An 18,258-nucleotide genomic window follows, 5' to 3' on the forward strand; every position below is an offset into this window, starting at 1 on the left:
GATCTGAGTCACGGATTCAATCATTTCCCTTACTGTGTAGCAGGCTGAAAGCTAATAATACATATATTATACGTATTAGCTCTTCTATTATGAATTCCAGTGATCTACCAAAGTAAAAGCGAATGATCCCCTTTCCCCAGCAGTGTGCCTATGGTGCATGTGTGGGAATGTGTATGGGGAGCAAAGTGCACCAATATCTGAATCTGTATTCATTAAAATGATATAATATGAATAATAACATTAAAGGTAAAAATGCTACTACTTGTACTAGTGTATTTAAGAAGTGAGGGGAGAGTGAGTGGCAGCAGGGCAAGTGTATGGGAAAGTTTGGGTGCAGGGCAGCTCAGGGCTTGGGAGGCTGCAGCAAGTACAAGCTGAGTAAATCAGAGGTAAGGAGATGAGGTTTTCCTGAAAGAAAGACATCCACCCACCCCACATCTCCCTATTGGCTGCAGATTGCATGGATGGAATGGACATGTTTAAGGGGATGGTGCATCTATAATCAGTCTGTCCTATAGGGCTCACCAACGACCTTTTAGTGACCTCGTCTGCCAGAGGCTGCTGTCACTTTAAAACTGTCCTGAGAGAGGAGCCCGTGTCCTTCCAGAGAGGGAGAGAGAGGGAGATAGCCCTGAGCCCCGATCCTCCTCTTTCTGCATGGCCGATCTGATGCTCTTTAAAGAGACACTTCATGACACAAGGACCTGCACAGTTTGTTTTGAAGACTTGGGAAAGGGACGGTCCCGGGAGGAATTGAGCCCAAGTTGAGGTTGCAGGCAGGATTAATGCCATAAACAGGAGAGCAGCCCGGATCCGCAGCCCATTATCCAGTCCCGGGTTACTGACACTGGGGAAAGCTCCCCCAAGGCACAGGCACAGTTCTGAGCAGCCAATGTCCTGTCCTGGCACCGACTCCCCAACCTACCGGGATCTAGTGACTGGCACCCTGTCAGCCTGACATGCCGGGACACCACAGGCTCTGCAAGTCTCACATACCTGGACTGGTAGCCTAACATACCGGGACTGCAAGCCTAACATACCGGGACTGGTAGCCTAACATACCGGGACTGCAAGCCTAACATACCGGGACTGCAAGCCTAACATACCGGGACTGCAAGCCTAACATACCGGGACTGCAAGCCTAACATACCGGCACTTGCATTGGGACAAGCCGTGACAGACCCAGTGGTCAGCAGCCAAACTTCGCTGGACAAACCCTGAGAGCTGCAAGTCTGACACCTACTCCTGGATCAGTTGCATTCATTTGCAAAGCTGTCACCCCAACCCAGAAGAAAGGATTGGCGGTCTGACAGCCCCGGACATTCGGGGGGATTAGCAGTCTGACATCCCGGGGCAGATCTGGGACAGCAAACCTGAAGCGAGACTCATAGGCAGGACAAGCTGGTATTACAGGCGAAAGCGTGGGCTAGGCAGTCGGGACTCGGACTCAGGGGCTGCACCTTGTCTCTAACCCAGGCACAGACAGGGCGAGAGGAGGTCAAATACCCGGGGATAAACGGGACGGTTTGACTTCTTGGGCCAGAAAGGAACAGCACGCAGCCAGCCAAGGTCAGACACACTGGACAGGGAGGAGTAGCAGTGGCCCTTTGGCCCCTAACCCTGCCCCGGTACCAAACAGTAGGGCATCTCCCTCCAGAGGCAGCTGAGCGCTGAGGTGTCACCCAGCTGACTGATAAGAACGGTGGGAAGGAAAGAGAATCAGTTTGTAGAAACTTTCAGTTTCTCCCGATGAGCTGTGGAGATTGCTGGCTGTCCGGGCGTCTCATACTGGGAACAGTTGTGTGCAGCCACTAGGGCCTTGGGACAGAAATCTGGAATCCGGACTGGTTCATTAACCGCAATCCCAGTCGGACTAAGTTTCCCTGAACTCGATCTGATCAGGTAAGTGCGCCGTGTGCGCTGCTGGCAAGTTACTTGGCAGCCATGTGTGTGCTCAGCTCTTGGCTCCCGGGGGCTTGTGGTTACACTTGGACTTTCCCTGCTGCTGCTGCTTTATCCCTCCCTCCCTCAGGCGCTGCTTGGGTGTCTGTGTGTCTCCCTGGCACCGCTTGGGTGTCTGTGTGTGTGCCTCCCTGGCACCTCTTGGGTGTCTGTGTGTGTGTCTCCCTGGCACCTCTTGGGTGTCTGTATGTGTGTCTCCCTGGAACATCTTGGGTGTCTGTGTGCCTCCCTGGCACCTCTTGGGTGTCTGTGTGCCTCCATGGCACCTCTTGGATGTCTGTGTGCCTCCCTGGCACCTCTTGGTTGTCTGTGTGCCTCCTTGGCATCGCTTGGGTGTCTGTGTTTGCCTCCCTGGCACCCCTTGGGGGTCTGTATGTGTGCCTCCCTGGCACCGCTTGGGTGTCTGTGTGTGTATCCCTGGCACCCCTTGGGGATCTGTGTTTATCTGCCCGGCGTGCCAGTGTATGGCACTTGTTATTGTACCGTACCTGGGTGGGATGGTGTATCAGGCCAATACCCTTTGGGTGCCCACCTGCTCCAGGTTATGACATATGGTAAACAAAACTGCCTGCACCTTCAACCAGTACCAACCTAAGCGTTTCTATGCCAATGTATTACTTAGGTGTCACGGGAGATAATTCCACAGGAGGGCGATCATATAAGGTTGGAATCTTTAGGGATGCAGTCACCCTGGGGCCCTTCTATTTGCCTGTTTCTAACCCGGATAAATGTGGTCTGATAAATCCGATATATTTTTATATTTTGATTTCCATTAAATAATGTACAGTTACACAGGGTACCGAATCCGTTTACTGTATAACTTATATATATATTCTCTTATATACCGACTGTAATTATAGTCAAACAGTCTGCATAGTCTGCTCAAACGATTAAATGGCATATAAAATATGTCGTCCCACTCTGGTTGTCTCATTCGTACTAACCTTAATCCTGGGAATTTTGTTTTATTCGTTACTGAAATAAGGATCCGGATGCCAATGCCCAGCCATAAGTGGCAGTATTCTACTCGTTTGTTATTTTTGCTGTTGTAATATTTTTGCGCTTTTCTATTATTGCATTAACTACTGAATGTGAAATACTGCAATTTGTCTGCGCAAAATGCATAAGGCAGAACTACATGATCATTCCCATGCATGTGCCTAGAAATATACGAAAATAGGGGAGAAAAACAAACGAATCATATTTATTCCAATTATGTTTATAATTCCGCTCTCTCCCACACCGGTCTTTTAGTTTGAATAAATCAAGCACATTGTATAAACTTAAGTGAGCGACATATATGGCAGAGTTTTGTCTACGGAAATCACCTGCGACTGTTGGGCTGGGATAAGAGAACGATTTCTGGGTTGCAAAACCACAGAACGAATCTATTATTTTAGTGGGAGATCTGAGACATTTGTTACTTTTCCTCTGAAAAAGAGAAAATGTAAAGACAGAGTTGGGCGAATACTCTGAAACAAATATAAACATTTATTTGCAAACAACGTGGCATTTTTTTGCTCTAAGATATCTTTAAATAGAACATCTTTTTATATCTTTACATTTGAGAAAATCGGCGAAATAGCAATCAAAAAGGGCTTAATCGTTGATTCCATGTTTTTGGTGTAACAGCAGCTCATAACTTTAAACTGTCGGGTAATACTTCGAGCTCTAGTTAAACGAGAGAAGGAAGGTCATAGGTCCAAGGTGGTACCTGTATGGATTCTGTAACTGGGAGGTGCAGTTCGTCTCCTGCCCCTGGTCAATTCTGCCTTGTCCTTTTCAACTTATTGGTTAGTTAATGAGCTCCCATTACTAACGGGTCAGTGCAAGAGCGGCGCTTTTCTTGCCAGCAGTTAGTACATGGTCCCTGGCGCTATATTGCGCGCATGGATCGATATATAAATATATTTTTTAGTAAACTGTAAATTGTAAAATACAGTTCGATAGAATCCTCTGGGTTATTAAAAGAAAACATTTTTTATCCGTGCTGGTAAAGCGGAGGCGGATCCGTTGTGATTTTCCCATAACGATTAAACTTTGTGTTTATTGTTTATATGTGTACCGTTTGCCACCCAGCTGAGCAATAAAGGGCAGAGAAGCTGGTAGCGCGTTAGGGGGCAATAATACTCCGACTTAATTGCTGCAGTAGATAAGCGGGTACTAAATTTCGCGGCTGATCGCTGGGCGCAATAAAAGCTCAGGATTGTAAATATGGAATGCTAGCGCTGATCAAAGTAAGGAGATTGTTTAACCCTCCCATCCCCGGCCTAGGACGAACACTGAACCATAGGGTATATGTGCTGGATATGGAAAGGAGCCTGGGAATCTTGTTATTGCCAGTAGTTTATAGCGTGTGAAAGGGCTGCCGGAACAGAGATTTACCGTGTATTTACAATGTTGGGCCCTCGCTTTATACTGGTGTTTCTGCTCTGTTCATAGGGCCTCAGGTCGCCTGCTCTTCCATTCCTACACACAATAAAATGCCAGCAGCCGTCCACCCCAAGCAGATGTCTGTCACATGGAGACCATAGGAATAAACTATGGGATTAGATTTCATTCCTCATCCTGCAAATGCTCCTTTTAACTTCACCCTCAGGTGCCTGGCAGCACAATGTAGATAGCTGGGGCAAATAGGAAAAACTTGCTGCACCCTGGCATTGATACAATTAGCAGTAATTACACTGCACACAAACTGAATACAAATGTGCTTTCCCTGTAGGTCCTGGATGAGCATGGGAATGTAAAATTCTGCATTGATGCCAGCCAGCCAGATGTGGGCAATTGGCTAAAATTTATAAAGTTTGCCGGGTACTGCAATCAAGCGAATCTAGTCGCCTGCCAGCTAAATGACCAGGTAAGTTACATGGTTATGAGAACAAACTGCAACCATTTATTTTATAGATATACATATATAAATATATACTGCCTCCTAGATAAGAGCCATTGTTTCCTTTTGTATGTTATATTGAAGAGCAGATTGTACTGGTTAGCACATGATAAAACTTTCAATTCACATTTGACTTGGTCACTGTTTGTTATGTGTATAAACAAGCACAAATCATGTATGCTTCCTTATATCACTATAAAGTCACCTATATAAAATGTCAAATGGGTAGTGACATAGCTCTACAGTTTGTAATGTTGCATTAAAGTTCAGCCATTCCATATGGGCCAGTTTAAGTTAAAATATCCCTTCTAGATCAAATAGTTTTATGCATATATTGTATTTTTTTCATTTTAAGCAAGACTTTCTTTTGCCCATTAAAAAGAATGGAAAATGTACAATTTATTTTATGTTTAGGCAGGTTTTACCTACTGAATGGAAACAGACTGATGATGTGTAAATCTAACTGCCGATCAGTTTCACTGGTCTTCTAGAAACCTACATAAAAGCACAGATTATAATTTCTGCTTTTAGAAATGTGTATTTAAAATTTAAGTAAAACTGTATTTTTTGCATTGGGTATGAAAAGGCATATATTTATATGAGCATCTCTGATCTCCACAATATCAAAATGTTAGTGTTTTGTGTCTTCGTAATTTAATGATATATTCACTTCATAATTATATATTCAGTTTAATAACACTGAATATACAATATATTGCTAATGAATTCCCAAGGGTTTTGGTTCTATGTAGGGGCAATGTCTATACCGTCTGACTCCTTTATTATTTTTTAAGAAACCCTTCTATATCCTCCTCCAGGAATGGGAAGGTTAAGAGGGCTTGGCCCATGCAGCTATGAGAAAACTGTTCTTAGGGGAAGGATGAAAGGGCTCTCTTAAGAGATACTCCAGGTCTGTTAAATTCTCTTTTTTGTGAGTGCTGAGATCTGCCAACTGAAGCAACAGCAGTACTCTAAATTATAAACCCCTCCACTGTGCTGGGGCCAGTTTTGCACTGTTGCACAAATACAGACACTTGATCAGCAGTTATTGTTGACCCCCCAACTCGTTCACCTGTGGAACCCCAAGGCCATTGTTGTTCTCCACATGGACACAACAGATATTACTATGGCTAGATTGGCAGGCAGTGCAAAGACTGGATGAACAGTGCTGAAGCTCAGGACAGGTGTGAGATTAGCCAGCACTCAATAAATAGAATTCTGTCTTTCAGAAGAGAAAATCTTGTTTTGAGTAGAGAAAATCTGGACAGAGGCTTCATGAATAACCTCTAAACCGAACTGACAGCTTTTATAGTTTATTTTGTTGCACGGTACTTTTTTCCCATTTATGCTGTGCAAACGCCAACTGTAAGTCCCTAACTGTGCACACACTAATATATCAAGCTAAACAATTAGGCAAGATGTAGTTAACATTATATATTAAGGATGTTTGTAATTTTTGGTTCGAATGCTTATTGCTGATTTTTAGCAGTAACTGACACAGAACTGGTTTTGTCTCAGTGTTTTGTTCAGTTAAATTGCACAGAGGTTTTGGTATTTAAGTAGTGAAAGGTTTGACTTTAAGAAAATATATATCTATATACCCCAAGGGAGATTTCATCCTTCTACGTTTTTGGGTGACTTAAGAATCTAAATGAGCAGAAATAATTTGTCTTCGACCCGGTGTCCTTGCCAAATCTGCTTGTAAATTGTAACCACAATCTGGATAAAGCTGTTCTAACACCAGAGCATTAAACTCTTTACAGTTTATCCACTCTGATAGTTTATCCACTCTGATAATTACATTTTTTGTAACTGCCCCCCCTTTTTTAAGGCAGTTTTAACTCACATTTCTATTCAGAACAAATTCACATGGTTCATGTGAACTGATTCAGTGGCCCTTCTGGGCATTTTCCTTATTAATAGAACCACCAATTTAGTTATCTAAGGTCCTCATTAAATGAGTGTAAAGCAGAGGGGTGCCATTAAATGCGTGGCATGTTACTAATTAAACACATAAGGCATACAACATTCTGTGGGTATAATTTCTCATTACCTAAGACAGGCCCAATAATTAATGGTCAAGCATATTATCATGTGTAAACTGGAATATTCAACATACATCCATATAAATAAATACACAGAGATTGACTTACCTAGTTATCATCTATCTAACTAACTAGCTATTATGGTATTACCATTTTCATTAGTGAAAAGAAGGTTGTGCCATATTTCCATTAGATTGTAACTGTGAAACCACCCATTGACTTGCTCAGATTTGATCATATAACACTCACATCTTTAGGTATGTGACAAGTAAAATCTAAACCTCCTTCTGTCACTGGGGCCAGCAACTCATTATTTTGAATAGAATTATTGTCCCTTCGGTGCTGTTATACTGAAACATTGTTTGCACTGATGTGTTAGGTACATAGAACACTCCACACATTCAGGCACCCCAGTAACATTTTTTGCTGGATTTTGAGCAGTTATTCAGTCTCCTAGACTGAGTCTTAATTAAATGTGCAAAAGAATGCGAATGAATGGCCCGTCTAAATTCAGTTTGAGTGTGAATTACAGGGTTACCTATAACAACTTTAGTAAAGGGTACATGCGAAAATCAATATGCAGTTGTGTGCAGCATGTTTCAGATATATTTCGAAGCATCTCTTCTTAAAGTGAGTTTTTTTGAAACCTTATTTAAAATTGGGAACAGGGGTGAGATAATTTAGGGCACAGGAGGTGTTGGAAACACCAAGCAGAATATGGTTGACCTGGTTGCCCCCTAAAAAGTTTGGCCCCTTTTTAGCCAAATCCTGTAATGTGCAGGAAATAGGTTATTTAATGCATAATTGAATTATCATTGGGCATTTACCAGTTTATGCCACGCCTCTCTTGTTAGCAAGTGGCTCTGACCTGTGGAACCTACAGTGCACTGCTGTGCTATTTCTGTTTTCAATATATAAAACATACAATAAATATAACTTTTATATATTAAATGTAAAGCATAAATGTAGCCTTTATATATAGCCGACAGCATATTACATGTAAAGAATACATGTAACTATAATATATTGCAGGCAACATATTGTATGTAAAGCATAAATGTAGCCTTTATATAAAGCCGGCAGCATATTACATGTAAAGCATAAATGTAACCATAATATATAGCAGGCAGAATATTATATGTAAAGCATAAATGTAGCCTTTTTATATAGCAGGCAGAATATTTTGTGTAAAGTAGAAATGTAACCTTAATATATAGCAGGCAGCATATTATATGTAAAGCAGAAATATAACCATTATAAATAGCAAGCAACATATTATATGTAAAGCATAAAAGTAACCGTTATATATAGCAGGCAGCATATACTATGTAAAGCATAAAAGTAACTATTATATATAGGAGGCAGCATATTAAATGTACACCATAAATTAACTATTATATAGCAGGCAGCAAAAGTCATGTAAAGCAAAAATATCACCATGCTATGTAGCAGGCAGCATACTACATATTACATGTAAAGGATAAACTTAGCCATTATATATATCCCAGGCAGCATATTACATGTCATGCATAAATGTATCCAGGATATATATATATATATATAGAGAGAGAGAGAGCAGGCAGCATATTATATGAAAAGCATAAATGTATTCATGATATATAGTAGCAGCATATTGCATGTGATTGCTGTACTGTTCTGTTGCCATATCGTTTTCCAGCAGCATATAGGTAAAACAGTTTGTTTTGAAATTTGTCTAATGTTTGGGAAATTTTGAGAACTGTTTGGGCCGGGAAACAGCTATGACGTTGCTGTAACCACAAGCAGCACAGCCTTGCTGGTTGGTTTTGTGAGGCTCCATCACTTCCAGTTTAGGTTAAATCATGTCCGGTTTTCTCTTGGCAAATGCATTGCTTAGCAATATGGCAGACTCAACCACAAAATATATGTTTTGTATTCTGTTTTGAAAATTTTGATACTTTTAGAATCTTTTTTTTGGTAAAGTTAAAATTGGTTAGTCCTCTGCCTGTAGTGACGTTGGGTTATTAGTTTTAGTCCTGTCTGCTGCTTGCAAGAACAGTTGGTAAACCTCAACTCACAGTTTGTTCATTAATATATGCTATTATTGCAGCTCATCTAATTTCTGAGCATTCCGACAGTTCTTTTAAACCAGATTATAATGATAGATGTAACAGTGAAAAAGCTTGAAGAAGGCAAAACAAAAGGCCTAATAAGTAATTGTTACTGTATAAAGATAAAAAGAATCTTATAAAATGTTTTAAATGTTGTTTCTGAGCAGCGCCTGGGTGCAGATGTTTTGGGGAAATATCTAACACATATCCATAGGCATGATTATTTTACAGAAATCTTTATTAGGAGCTACATTTATAGCAACTGAAGACATAAACCTTTCAGTGCTGGTCAGCCCAGGCTCATACTGCACAGCAATACACTCTCACTGACAGAGGGGGAGAGATCTGTCTGTAAATGGGATATAATTATGGTGGCTTAACAGTTGCCTACATTCCCAGCAGGGCTAGGAGATATTATCTAGATGGAAAGTGATATTAAATGCAACAATTAAATGCAACATAATAAAAGAAAACCCCCATCTAGATATGTGTTTTTAAGAGGCTAGGGAAATAGATTTATTTATGTTTTTTTATTTCGTTATCAATGGGAGGTTGATGAATTGTTTTATTTCCCCAAATCAGTTATTCAAGTATCCATCCTGATATTATTTAGGCACTGTATTCATCTTGCTGGGCTGGAATAGTCTTTTTTTTTTTTGCTGTGGTAGCTTAAAGAAGTTGTAAACCCAAATAAGTTAAGTATCTCTCCAATATAGATTTCAATATGAATTTTAAATAAATTTTAACGTTGTTTGCAAATGCAATTGCCATTGAAAGCAGTATCTGTTTGCTATAACTGGGACTGCTGGTTCTCAGGACAGGTATGGGACCTGTTATCCAGAATGCTAGGGACCTGGGGTTTTCCAGACAAGGGATCTTTCTGTGATTTGGATCTCCATAACTTAAGTTTGTTAAAAATCATTTAAATATTGAATAAACCCAATAAGATTGTTTTGTCTGCAATAAGGTTTAATTATATGTTAGTTGGGATCAAGTACAAGCTACTATTTTATAATTAAAGAGAAAAAGGAAATACTTTTTAAAAATTATTTGCTTATAATGGAGCCTATGGGAGATGGGCTTTCCATAATTCGGATCTTTCTGGATTCCAGATAAGGGATCCCATACTGGTACATGTACCATAAATTTTTTTTGTAGGAGTCAGCCCCCATCATCAGCAAAGACTCTAATTCCCACAATACCTTGCGCATACAAATATGAAAAGAAGCCGATGTGTGCAAGGCATTGTGGGGATTACCTATCTATCTATCTATCTATCTATCATCTTCTATTTATCTATCTATCTAACCTCTTCTATCTATCTATTTATTTATCTATCTATCTATCATCTATCATCTGTATCTATCTATCTATCTATCAGCTATCTATCTATCTATCTATCTATCTATCTATCTATCTATCTCTATCTATCTATCTATCTATCTATCTATCTATCTATCATCTTCTTCTTCTATCTATCTATCTATCATCTATCTATCTATCTATCTATCTATCTATCTATCTATCTATCTATCTATCTATCTATCTATCTATCTATCATCTATCTATCATCTATCTCTATCTATCTATCTATCTATCTATCTATCTATCTATCTATCTATCTATCTATCTATCTATCTATCTATCTATCTATCTGTATCTATCTATCTATCTGTCTTTCTATGCATAAATTTGTAAAGGAGCAGTCAGCATTTTGGCTGCAGTTCCCCTTTATGTTTTTAAATACACAAGTGACAAATGTAGGTAGCATATATCTTTATAAAAGTATTTAAACTGAAGTTTTTGTCTGACAGACGTACAATTTCATGTTTGCCTTGCCAAAGTTAATAACATAATAAAGGCTTTATAACAACTGCAGTTTGTCCCTCTCAGTCTATTTTACTGTGCACTCCTAGCCTTGCGTATTTAATGGTTCATAAATAAACCCGTATTGTGGAAGGAGTGCACCATACTTTTCGCTCAAGCATGCAAAAAATCAACATTTCTCTTCAAAGCAAAATGCTGGCGGCCGCATGAAGAGCTGTAAGTGCCACAGGGAACGGAGCATTTTTTCCCTCTCTATCGGTGCAGTTATTACAGCTTCCTTTATGTGGCAAAGGTCATTCATAATTCACACTTCTCTAATTTCTAGAATTGCCAAATGAAGCATATTAATCCGAAATGAAATGACCCGTGTGTGAGGAATTAGTGAAGATTTAGCACTGTGAACTTCAGGGCCTGCTCCAGCCATTCCATAGTGAATCGTTTGGCACTTCTGGAGTGGGGTGTAATTAATGATTTTCTTTCTCATTTCATCTGTGGGCATGCATGCAATTATATTAGATAGGTCAAAGCTAAAATTATTTAGACAGTAAATTTCAGATAGTGTATTTTGGAAAGCAATCAAAATCGAAATGCGAAATGTGAAGTTGTAGTTTCCTGCTGCCAGTCAGTGACAGATATGTCTGCTGGAGTTCCCATTGGCAGTGAGTAGGTTATTTTACCATCACTGAATAATAAATAATGCCTTGCGTAACCAGGCAGGGGCTGGCTGTATAAAATGCATTTATGTTAACATAATTTATGATCCATGAAGCTCAGCACTCATGTTCTGATGCTTTTTAAATACTTTTGCTCTTTGGTCGGTGGCCTCTCCTTGCTGGGCACACGCAGAACAGAAGTTCATTTATGTCTGGCAGTGCCTTACTTACTTGAAATGGAAGTGTCAATTAAAAGCACACTAAATCTTCTCCTTACTGAATGAGCTTGTTGCAATGTTCACAGCTACATTTACAACATTTAAGGACAGTATCAGGGATATCTAAATCGTGGTTTCCAGTTTTTGGGAGGCACAACTCCCATGAGTTATAGCTCTTATACAAGATGCCAGTGTTCCACTATTGACATGATTGTGGGGGGCATAAAATTATATATATATATTTATGTACACACACATCTCATATTCACTCATGGCTGGAAGGCTGATTGTTCAACATGCTATCTGTCAAGGGGCAGCTAAGTGCAATTATTCTTTGTATAACAGTTTTAATTATTCTGAGGTTTATACTATAATACACATTAAGTACTGCAGTATTTAATGACATATATTTTTAGTTTGATCTAATTTTCTATAGACAAGCTTTCCAGACAAGTAAAATCAGGGTCCGTCTTCCGTTTTTGTTGAGTTTTGTGTCTAGTCTTAGGCTAGTCCATCTTTCTGTGCCTATAGAGCTCTACTTGAATGGTGTTTCAAACCTACCCTATGAGAAGCACTACCATATAGTTAGTGGTGCTGTGCAAGAACACAGATCTAACATAGAGGACTTATTTGCCCAAGTCAAAAGATACCAGTTCACCTTGTGAACACATAGTCATGTCTGGAGATTTAAAATTTCTATTTTTTATCCCCCTTGACATATTATATAGATTTTTACTGCTTTAACATGTGCTGTGCTGCTATGTTTGCTCAGTGACATGAATACCATTATACTGCATTTTGAGTGTCATTTCATTTTTTTAAGTGAGCTAAACTTTCCTTCTGGGTTTCAACCACTCCCAACAATTTTGAAACCACAAACCCACATTATACCATGCTCTATATCCATTTCAGCACAGTGTACCCCAGGCACTCTAGGCCCTATTATCAGAGGTCAATTGACAAATGTTAAGGATTTATTTAAATGCTTAGCTAAAAATTAGTAATTTAGAAAGTACAGTTCATATTGTTCTTAAATTGAGAACAGGATAATTTAAAGTGGATTGTCCCTTAAGGTAGTCCTAGGCAAACCTAAAAGTAATCAAATTACAGGTATGGGATACATTATGTGGAAACCCTCTATCCAGAATACCCCAAAACTGCATTTTAATAAAATATTTTACATTTTAAAATGTATCTCCTTTTTATCTGTAATAACGAAGCAATACCATGCAGTTTATCCCAACTAAGATATAATGAAATCTAATGGGAGGCAAAACTGTCCTATTGGCTTTAGTTAATGTTTAAAATGATCTTTTTAGTAGCCTTACTTATAGATACAAATTACCAGAATTTACCTTATCTGGAAAATACCAATGAGCATTCTGGATAACAGGTTCAATACCTATACACTGAAATCCTCCACAACTTAATACAATTTAATCTAGACTTTATATAAATTACTATGCAATTCATAATCATCTGCTTATAACTGAAATGTGCTGGTTTCTAATAAAAGAATTATTCACAGAATAATATGAAGAACATTACATATGGCAACCCTTCACCAACAGAGCAAAGGCATACCTGTAGGCCCCAATAAGGTTACCATTAAATGAACGCATGTTCTCAAAGATTTTCATTTCTTATTATTTTACATTTTGTCATTGCAAACCTGTATTTCCAAAGGCATTATATTATTTTTTTTCTTACACAAACCCCTCTTTATTATAGCTTTGGGATACTTTTGCTGTCACTGCTCAGTGTATCTGCAGATACTTTCCCACAACTAGCCTGCGAACTGTAGTTGTGTTAGCTTAGCTATAGCTGATAATAAAAAAAACATGGTCATGGTTAATAAATGTGCCCTTGTGTTTATACATTTGTTCATACAATGTTATACATTTGTTGTACAGGTATAGGATCCATTATTTGGAAGCCTGTTATGCAGAAATCTCTGAATTACAGGGGGGTAATCTCCCATGGACTGTATTCTAAGGGAATTCTATCATGAATTTTTGATGTACTTTTTATTTCTAAATTACACTGTTTACATAGCAAATAATTCACTCTACCATTTAAAATTTTCTTCTTAAACCAAGGAATATAATATTTTTTAGTTGTAATATTGGCACCATCTCAGTGCATTGTGTCTGAGCTTTCAGAATAAGCCAGCGCTACACAGGGTCGGACCGACCCGACCCTTGCCGGAGCTCCCCCTCCCGACCGCTCCTCCTCCGACGCGTCAAATTTACGCGCTTGGAGGAGGACGTCGGGTGGGGGGCCCTGCGAGGGGGGTTAGAGGGGCCCTGCAAGTGGGGTTAGGGGACGCGCCTGGCTGGGAGCACCTGCAGGGCCCCTGGGACAGGAGCCCCGGTGGGCCCTTCACCCCCCAGTCCGACCCTGGCGCTACACATTACAATTGCTTTTAGATACGCTATTGTTTCTCCTACTCCATGTAACTGGAGGAGTCCCAAGCCGCACTTGGATTTCTTACTACGGTATTGAGTGTTATTCTGATATTTACTGGGAGCTGCTATATTGCTGCTGGGAGGGGGGTGATATCACTGCAACTTGCAGCGATGCAGTAAAGTGTGACTGAAGTTTATGAGAGCACCGGTCACATGGCTGTGGCACCCTGGGAAATGAAGAATATGGATAGCCCCATATGAAATTTCAAAATTAAATATAAAAAAAATCTGTTTTCGCTTTTGAAACATGGATTTCAATGCAGGATTCTGCTGGAGAAACTCAATTATCTGATGTGTTTTGAAAAAAAAACCATGTTTTCCATGACAGTATTCCTTTAAACAAATTATTCAAAATCTGTATCCTGTAACAATAAAACAGTAGCTTGTATAAGATATAATTAATCCTTATTGGTGGTACAATGCTATAGGGTTTTTTTTTAATATTTAAATTATTTTTTATCAGAGGTATGGAGATCTAAATTACAAAAAAAGCTTTATTCCAATAACCCCAGGTCTCGAGCATTGTATATTGTTCTAGACTATGTAAAGTAAAAAGCCTTCTGTTTATTGAAATAACCCGCGTCAAACTTTTCAGCAAACGTATTCCTTTAATAGTTGTGTAAAAGTACTTGAGACAGTCATGTTTACAATCAGAGTGAAAAAGGAGTATTTCATAATGTAACTGTCTTGGGGAGTATTGTCTTCTCGACCTGTCGGGTTTCCGAGAAGTCAATGCAAAGTTCTAATATGTCACAATTCAAATGTCAACATGCTGCTGGAAAGGAAGCCAATAAGCTGAACCTGTGAAAGCTGCCAAAAGAGGTGATGTTAAGTGTTGAGAGAAGTTCATTGTTCCTAAAGGGAAGTAAGATTCCACGGTGACCATTCTACAGTAACATTCACTCCATTCGAGCTGAAATTCATACGCTTGTTTGTTTAACATGGGGCAGAGCTGATTGTCTCTAATGTGTGCATAATGCACTAAGCATCTGTACTTGCTTTGGTATTTACAGTAAAGCCCACAGAGAGCCATTTATTATACATATCCTTACATGATACTGTAGATAAGGAAAAAGGGAAACGCTATTGGTTTGTCGTGACATTAGGAGCAATTAGTGAAGATGCAGCACATTGTATAAAATCATTAGAGCATGGGATGGAAATATACTGCTAATATTTCTTCAGTCGCATAATATAGACCAATACTGCCAAAATGTCATTCAGATGCTGTATATATATATATATATATATATATATATATATATATATATATATATATATATATAAAGTCTTTTTATACAATCTATTCAATGTGCAATGTGTGTATGGCCCTACAGTGTAATATGACAGCAGACTGAGGTCTTTTTTATCTGCCTCTTGATGCAAGTGTTGCTGTATATGGGGCTGACTATGTGCCTGTTACTGATAGATTTGAATTAAATGCAACATGTGCAATAGTGATTGTTTATATGAGATGCTGTATCTGATCTTCTATTAGAGTTCCAAATGTATACATTTTGTGGCCTATTTATTAATATGTGTAAAATGATTTGTAAAATGCTGTAAAATAAATGGCATATTTATATAACTGTGTATTTATCCTTACACATTATTTTACACTCTAACAATCCCTAAAAAAGCAATTAGAAAGAACAGGTTCCGGTGTATATAAGTATGTTCCGGTATATGTAAGGCAAGATATTATATATAAATATATATATAGATATATAGATATAATGCCACATAATTGCCATTATTTTACGACACATCTGATTTGTTGTAATTCATTTCACATGGCCAGAATATTCCAATGTAACAACTAGGGTAAAAAGTGAAAGTAATAAAGAAATTTACTTTTTTTTACACAGTATGACGTGCAAGTTCTCACTACTACATTTCGATTTTAGTTTAAAATAAATTGTTTGCATATGACACATGGCAATTTTTTTAAGCTATAAAGGAAAGAATGTATCTGTCTCGTGTAAAGGAATTTCATTTAAAATATAATTGGGTTTTAGAGCCACCTACAGGAATCCTTAGAAATAGCACTGAAATAGTGCAGAATACTAAAAAGTGCATGTACACTTTGACTTTGCACTGTCAATAATGTGTAGGTTATTTCCAGGAAATATCTTTATCATACATGATACTTGTGCATATAAGAAATAGTTATTATTTTTAGCAACATTACAATTACTTTTACATCATTTATAAAGTACCAGCATGTTTTGCAGTATGTATATAAACTTTGGCCACATGGACAGATTAAACATAACGTTTGCTCGCTTGTCGAAAGTGGATAAAATGGAAGTCATAGTCATTGTACAAAGTGAGGCAGCCAAATCCGTTTGCAGTGAAGTTTGTTGATATGAAAGATAAATATGAACATTTGTAATTGACAAAGTGTTTAAGTGGATTGCTATGGCTTTTGGTGTGGTAGAGTTTAGAACAATGTGCTTGTTTTTACAGATATTTTACAGAGCTGTAGCTGATATTGAGCCAGGAGAAGAACTCCTTTTGTTCATGAAGAGTGAAGATTATACCTATGCAAGAATGGCTCCAGATATCCATGGTAAGCAACTCTGTAATCCTTTGGGTCCTGAAAAATGTCCAGTCCCTGTCTCTCCAAAAGAAATCCTGCTTGGTAAATAGACTGTGAATTCTGGGTGTTTTATTTTTATAACAGACAAAGGGTGGTATTGAAATTCCTAGTGCAAATGGAATAGAACAAGTCTTTCTCAGTTATGGTGTAGACTTAGCTATGAATGTGTATGTCTATTGCTTTTGACATAGATGTCCAGACTGCAGTCCTTATGGTGCTAAACTGCTGGGTTGGACATCCATGTCACCTATGGACAGAACTGTATATCCTTAATGACTACGTATTTTGGTTTTGTTTCTTTGGGGGGTGATGCTTCTTGTAGAGGAACGCCAGTATCGCTGTGAAGAGTGTGATCAACTGTTTGAATCCAAAACAGAGCTGAGTGATCACCAGAAATACCCCTGTGGTACACCCCACTCAGCCTTTTCACTAGTGGAGAACAGCTTTCCTGCAAGCCTAAATGATGACAGTGACCTCGGAGAGATGCAGCACACCCATGAGTGCAAAGAATGTGATCAAGTCTTTCCAGACATGCAAAGGTTAGAATGGGTGCTTTGGTTTTGGGATACTCCTTCTTTGCTCTTTTTTGCCATATATTAATGTACCTAGCAATATATAAATATATCATTATTCTGATTAACTGGGCTTTGTTACACACTCCCATTATGTCAGAGAACACATAAATCTAGCCCTAAGCAGAATCTTTGCTACTTTGTTGGACAGTAGAAAAATGGAAGTCTAATGTTACTAGAGGAAGAGGACACTATCCTATACCTATTTTCCAATGTTCTTGTTATAGTTTCCATACATTTAGAAAAGAATCATACAGAGGAGCAGTGTTTGTAAATTCAGCTTTCCCAGATGTACCACATCTAAACAATCTGATCCACTCATTTAAACATTAAAACTTTTTCTGCTAATTCTGCAACATGCTCAGAGTCTTGTTGTCCAACTTGTAGCAAGATCTTTAAATTAGAGACAATCACAGAAAAAGGCCTAACCAATAAATGTTATGCTGCCCTTCATACAGCCCTATACCACTGGATCCTTTACTGGTAAATTCAATACATTTAGTTTGGTATATTTCAGTCGGTTTAGTACAATTACATATTTATGTAGCATGAAAAATGATTTTCATCAATGCTTGGAAATACATTCCGTTTTTTAAATATTTATTTCTAGCCTGGAAAAGCACTTGCTGTCCCATACAGAGGAGAGAGAGTACAAATGTGATCAGTGTCCCAAGGCTTTTAACTGGAAGTCCAACCTTATTCGTCATCAGATGTCACATGATACGGGAAAGCACTATGAATGCGAGAACTGTTCCAAGGTAATGTGAATTTGTGTTTGGTTATTTCGTGTTGTTATCTTCCTAGCAACAATGAATGTTGGCATTAATAGGAAAACGTATATATTTCTGCTAGTTCAGCCATCTTGTTGTCATTTAAAGGGGTAGTTTCACAGGTAGATGAAAAAATTACGATGAACTGTAAAGATTGCCCA

General features: G+C 38.6%; 1 protein-coding gene across 4 annotated transcripts in view; it reads left to right on the forward strand.

Moving 5' to 3' along the window:
* The first annotated feature begins 459 nt into the window (after positions 1-459).
* Positions 460-18,258, forward strand: part of mecom (MDS1 and EVI1 complex locus) — a 39,729-nt gene continuing 21,930 nt past the window's right edge. The window contains exons 1-5 of one of the 4 annotated variants that reach the window (XM_031902275.1): positions 460-1,902; positions 4,685-4,819; positions 16,623-16,725; positions 17,078-17,294; positions 17,938-18,085. In XM_031902275.1, coding sequence (XP_031758135.1) covers positions 16,677-16,725; positions 17,078-17,294; positions 17,938-18,085 — 414 coding nt within the window. In that variant the 5' untranslated portion in view covers positions 460-1,902; positions 4,685-4,819; positions 16,623-16,676. The remainder of the gene's footprint in view (positions 1,903-4,684; positions 4,820-16,622; positions 16,726-17,077; positions 17,295-17,937; positions 18,086-18,258) is intronic. The other 3 variants (XM_031902274.1, XM_031902277.1, XM_031902276.1) reach the window with 3 other exon arrangements.

The sequence above is a fragment of the Xenopus tropicalis genome, chromosome 5 (assembly GCF_000004195.4).
Source record: "Xenopus tropicalis strain Nigerian chromosome 5, UCB_Xtro_10.0, whole genome shotgun sequence".
Taxonomy (NCBI): Eukaryota; Metazoa; Chordata; class Amphibia; order Anura; family Pipidae; genus Xenopus; species Xenopus tropicalis.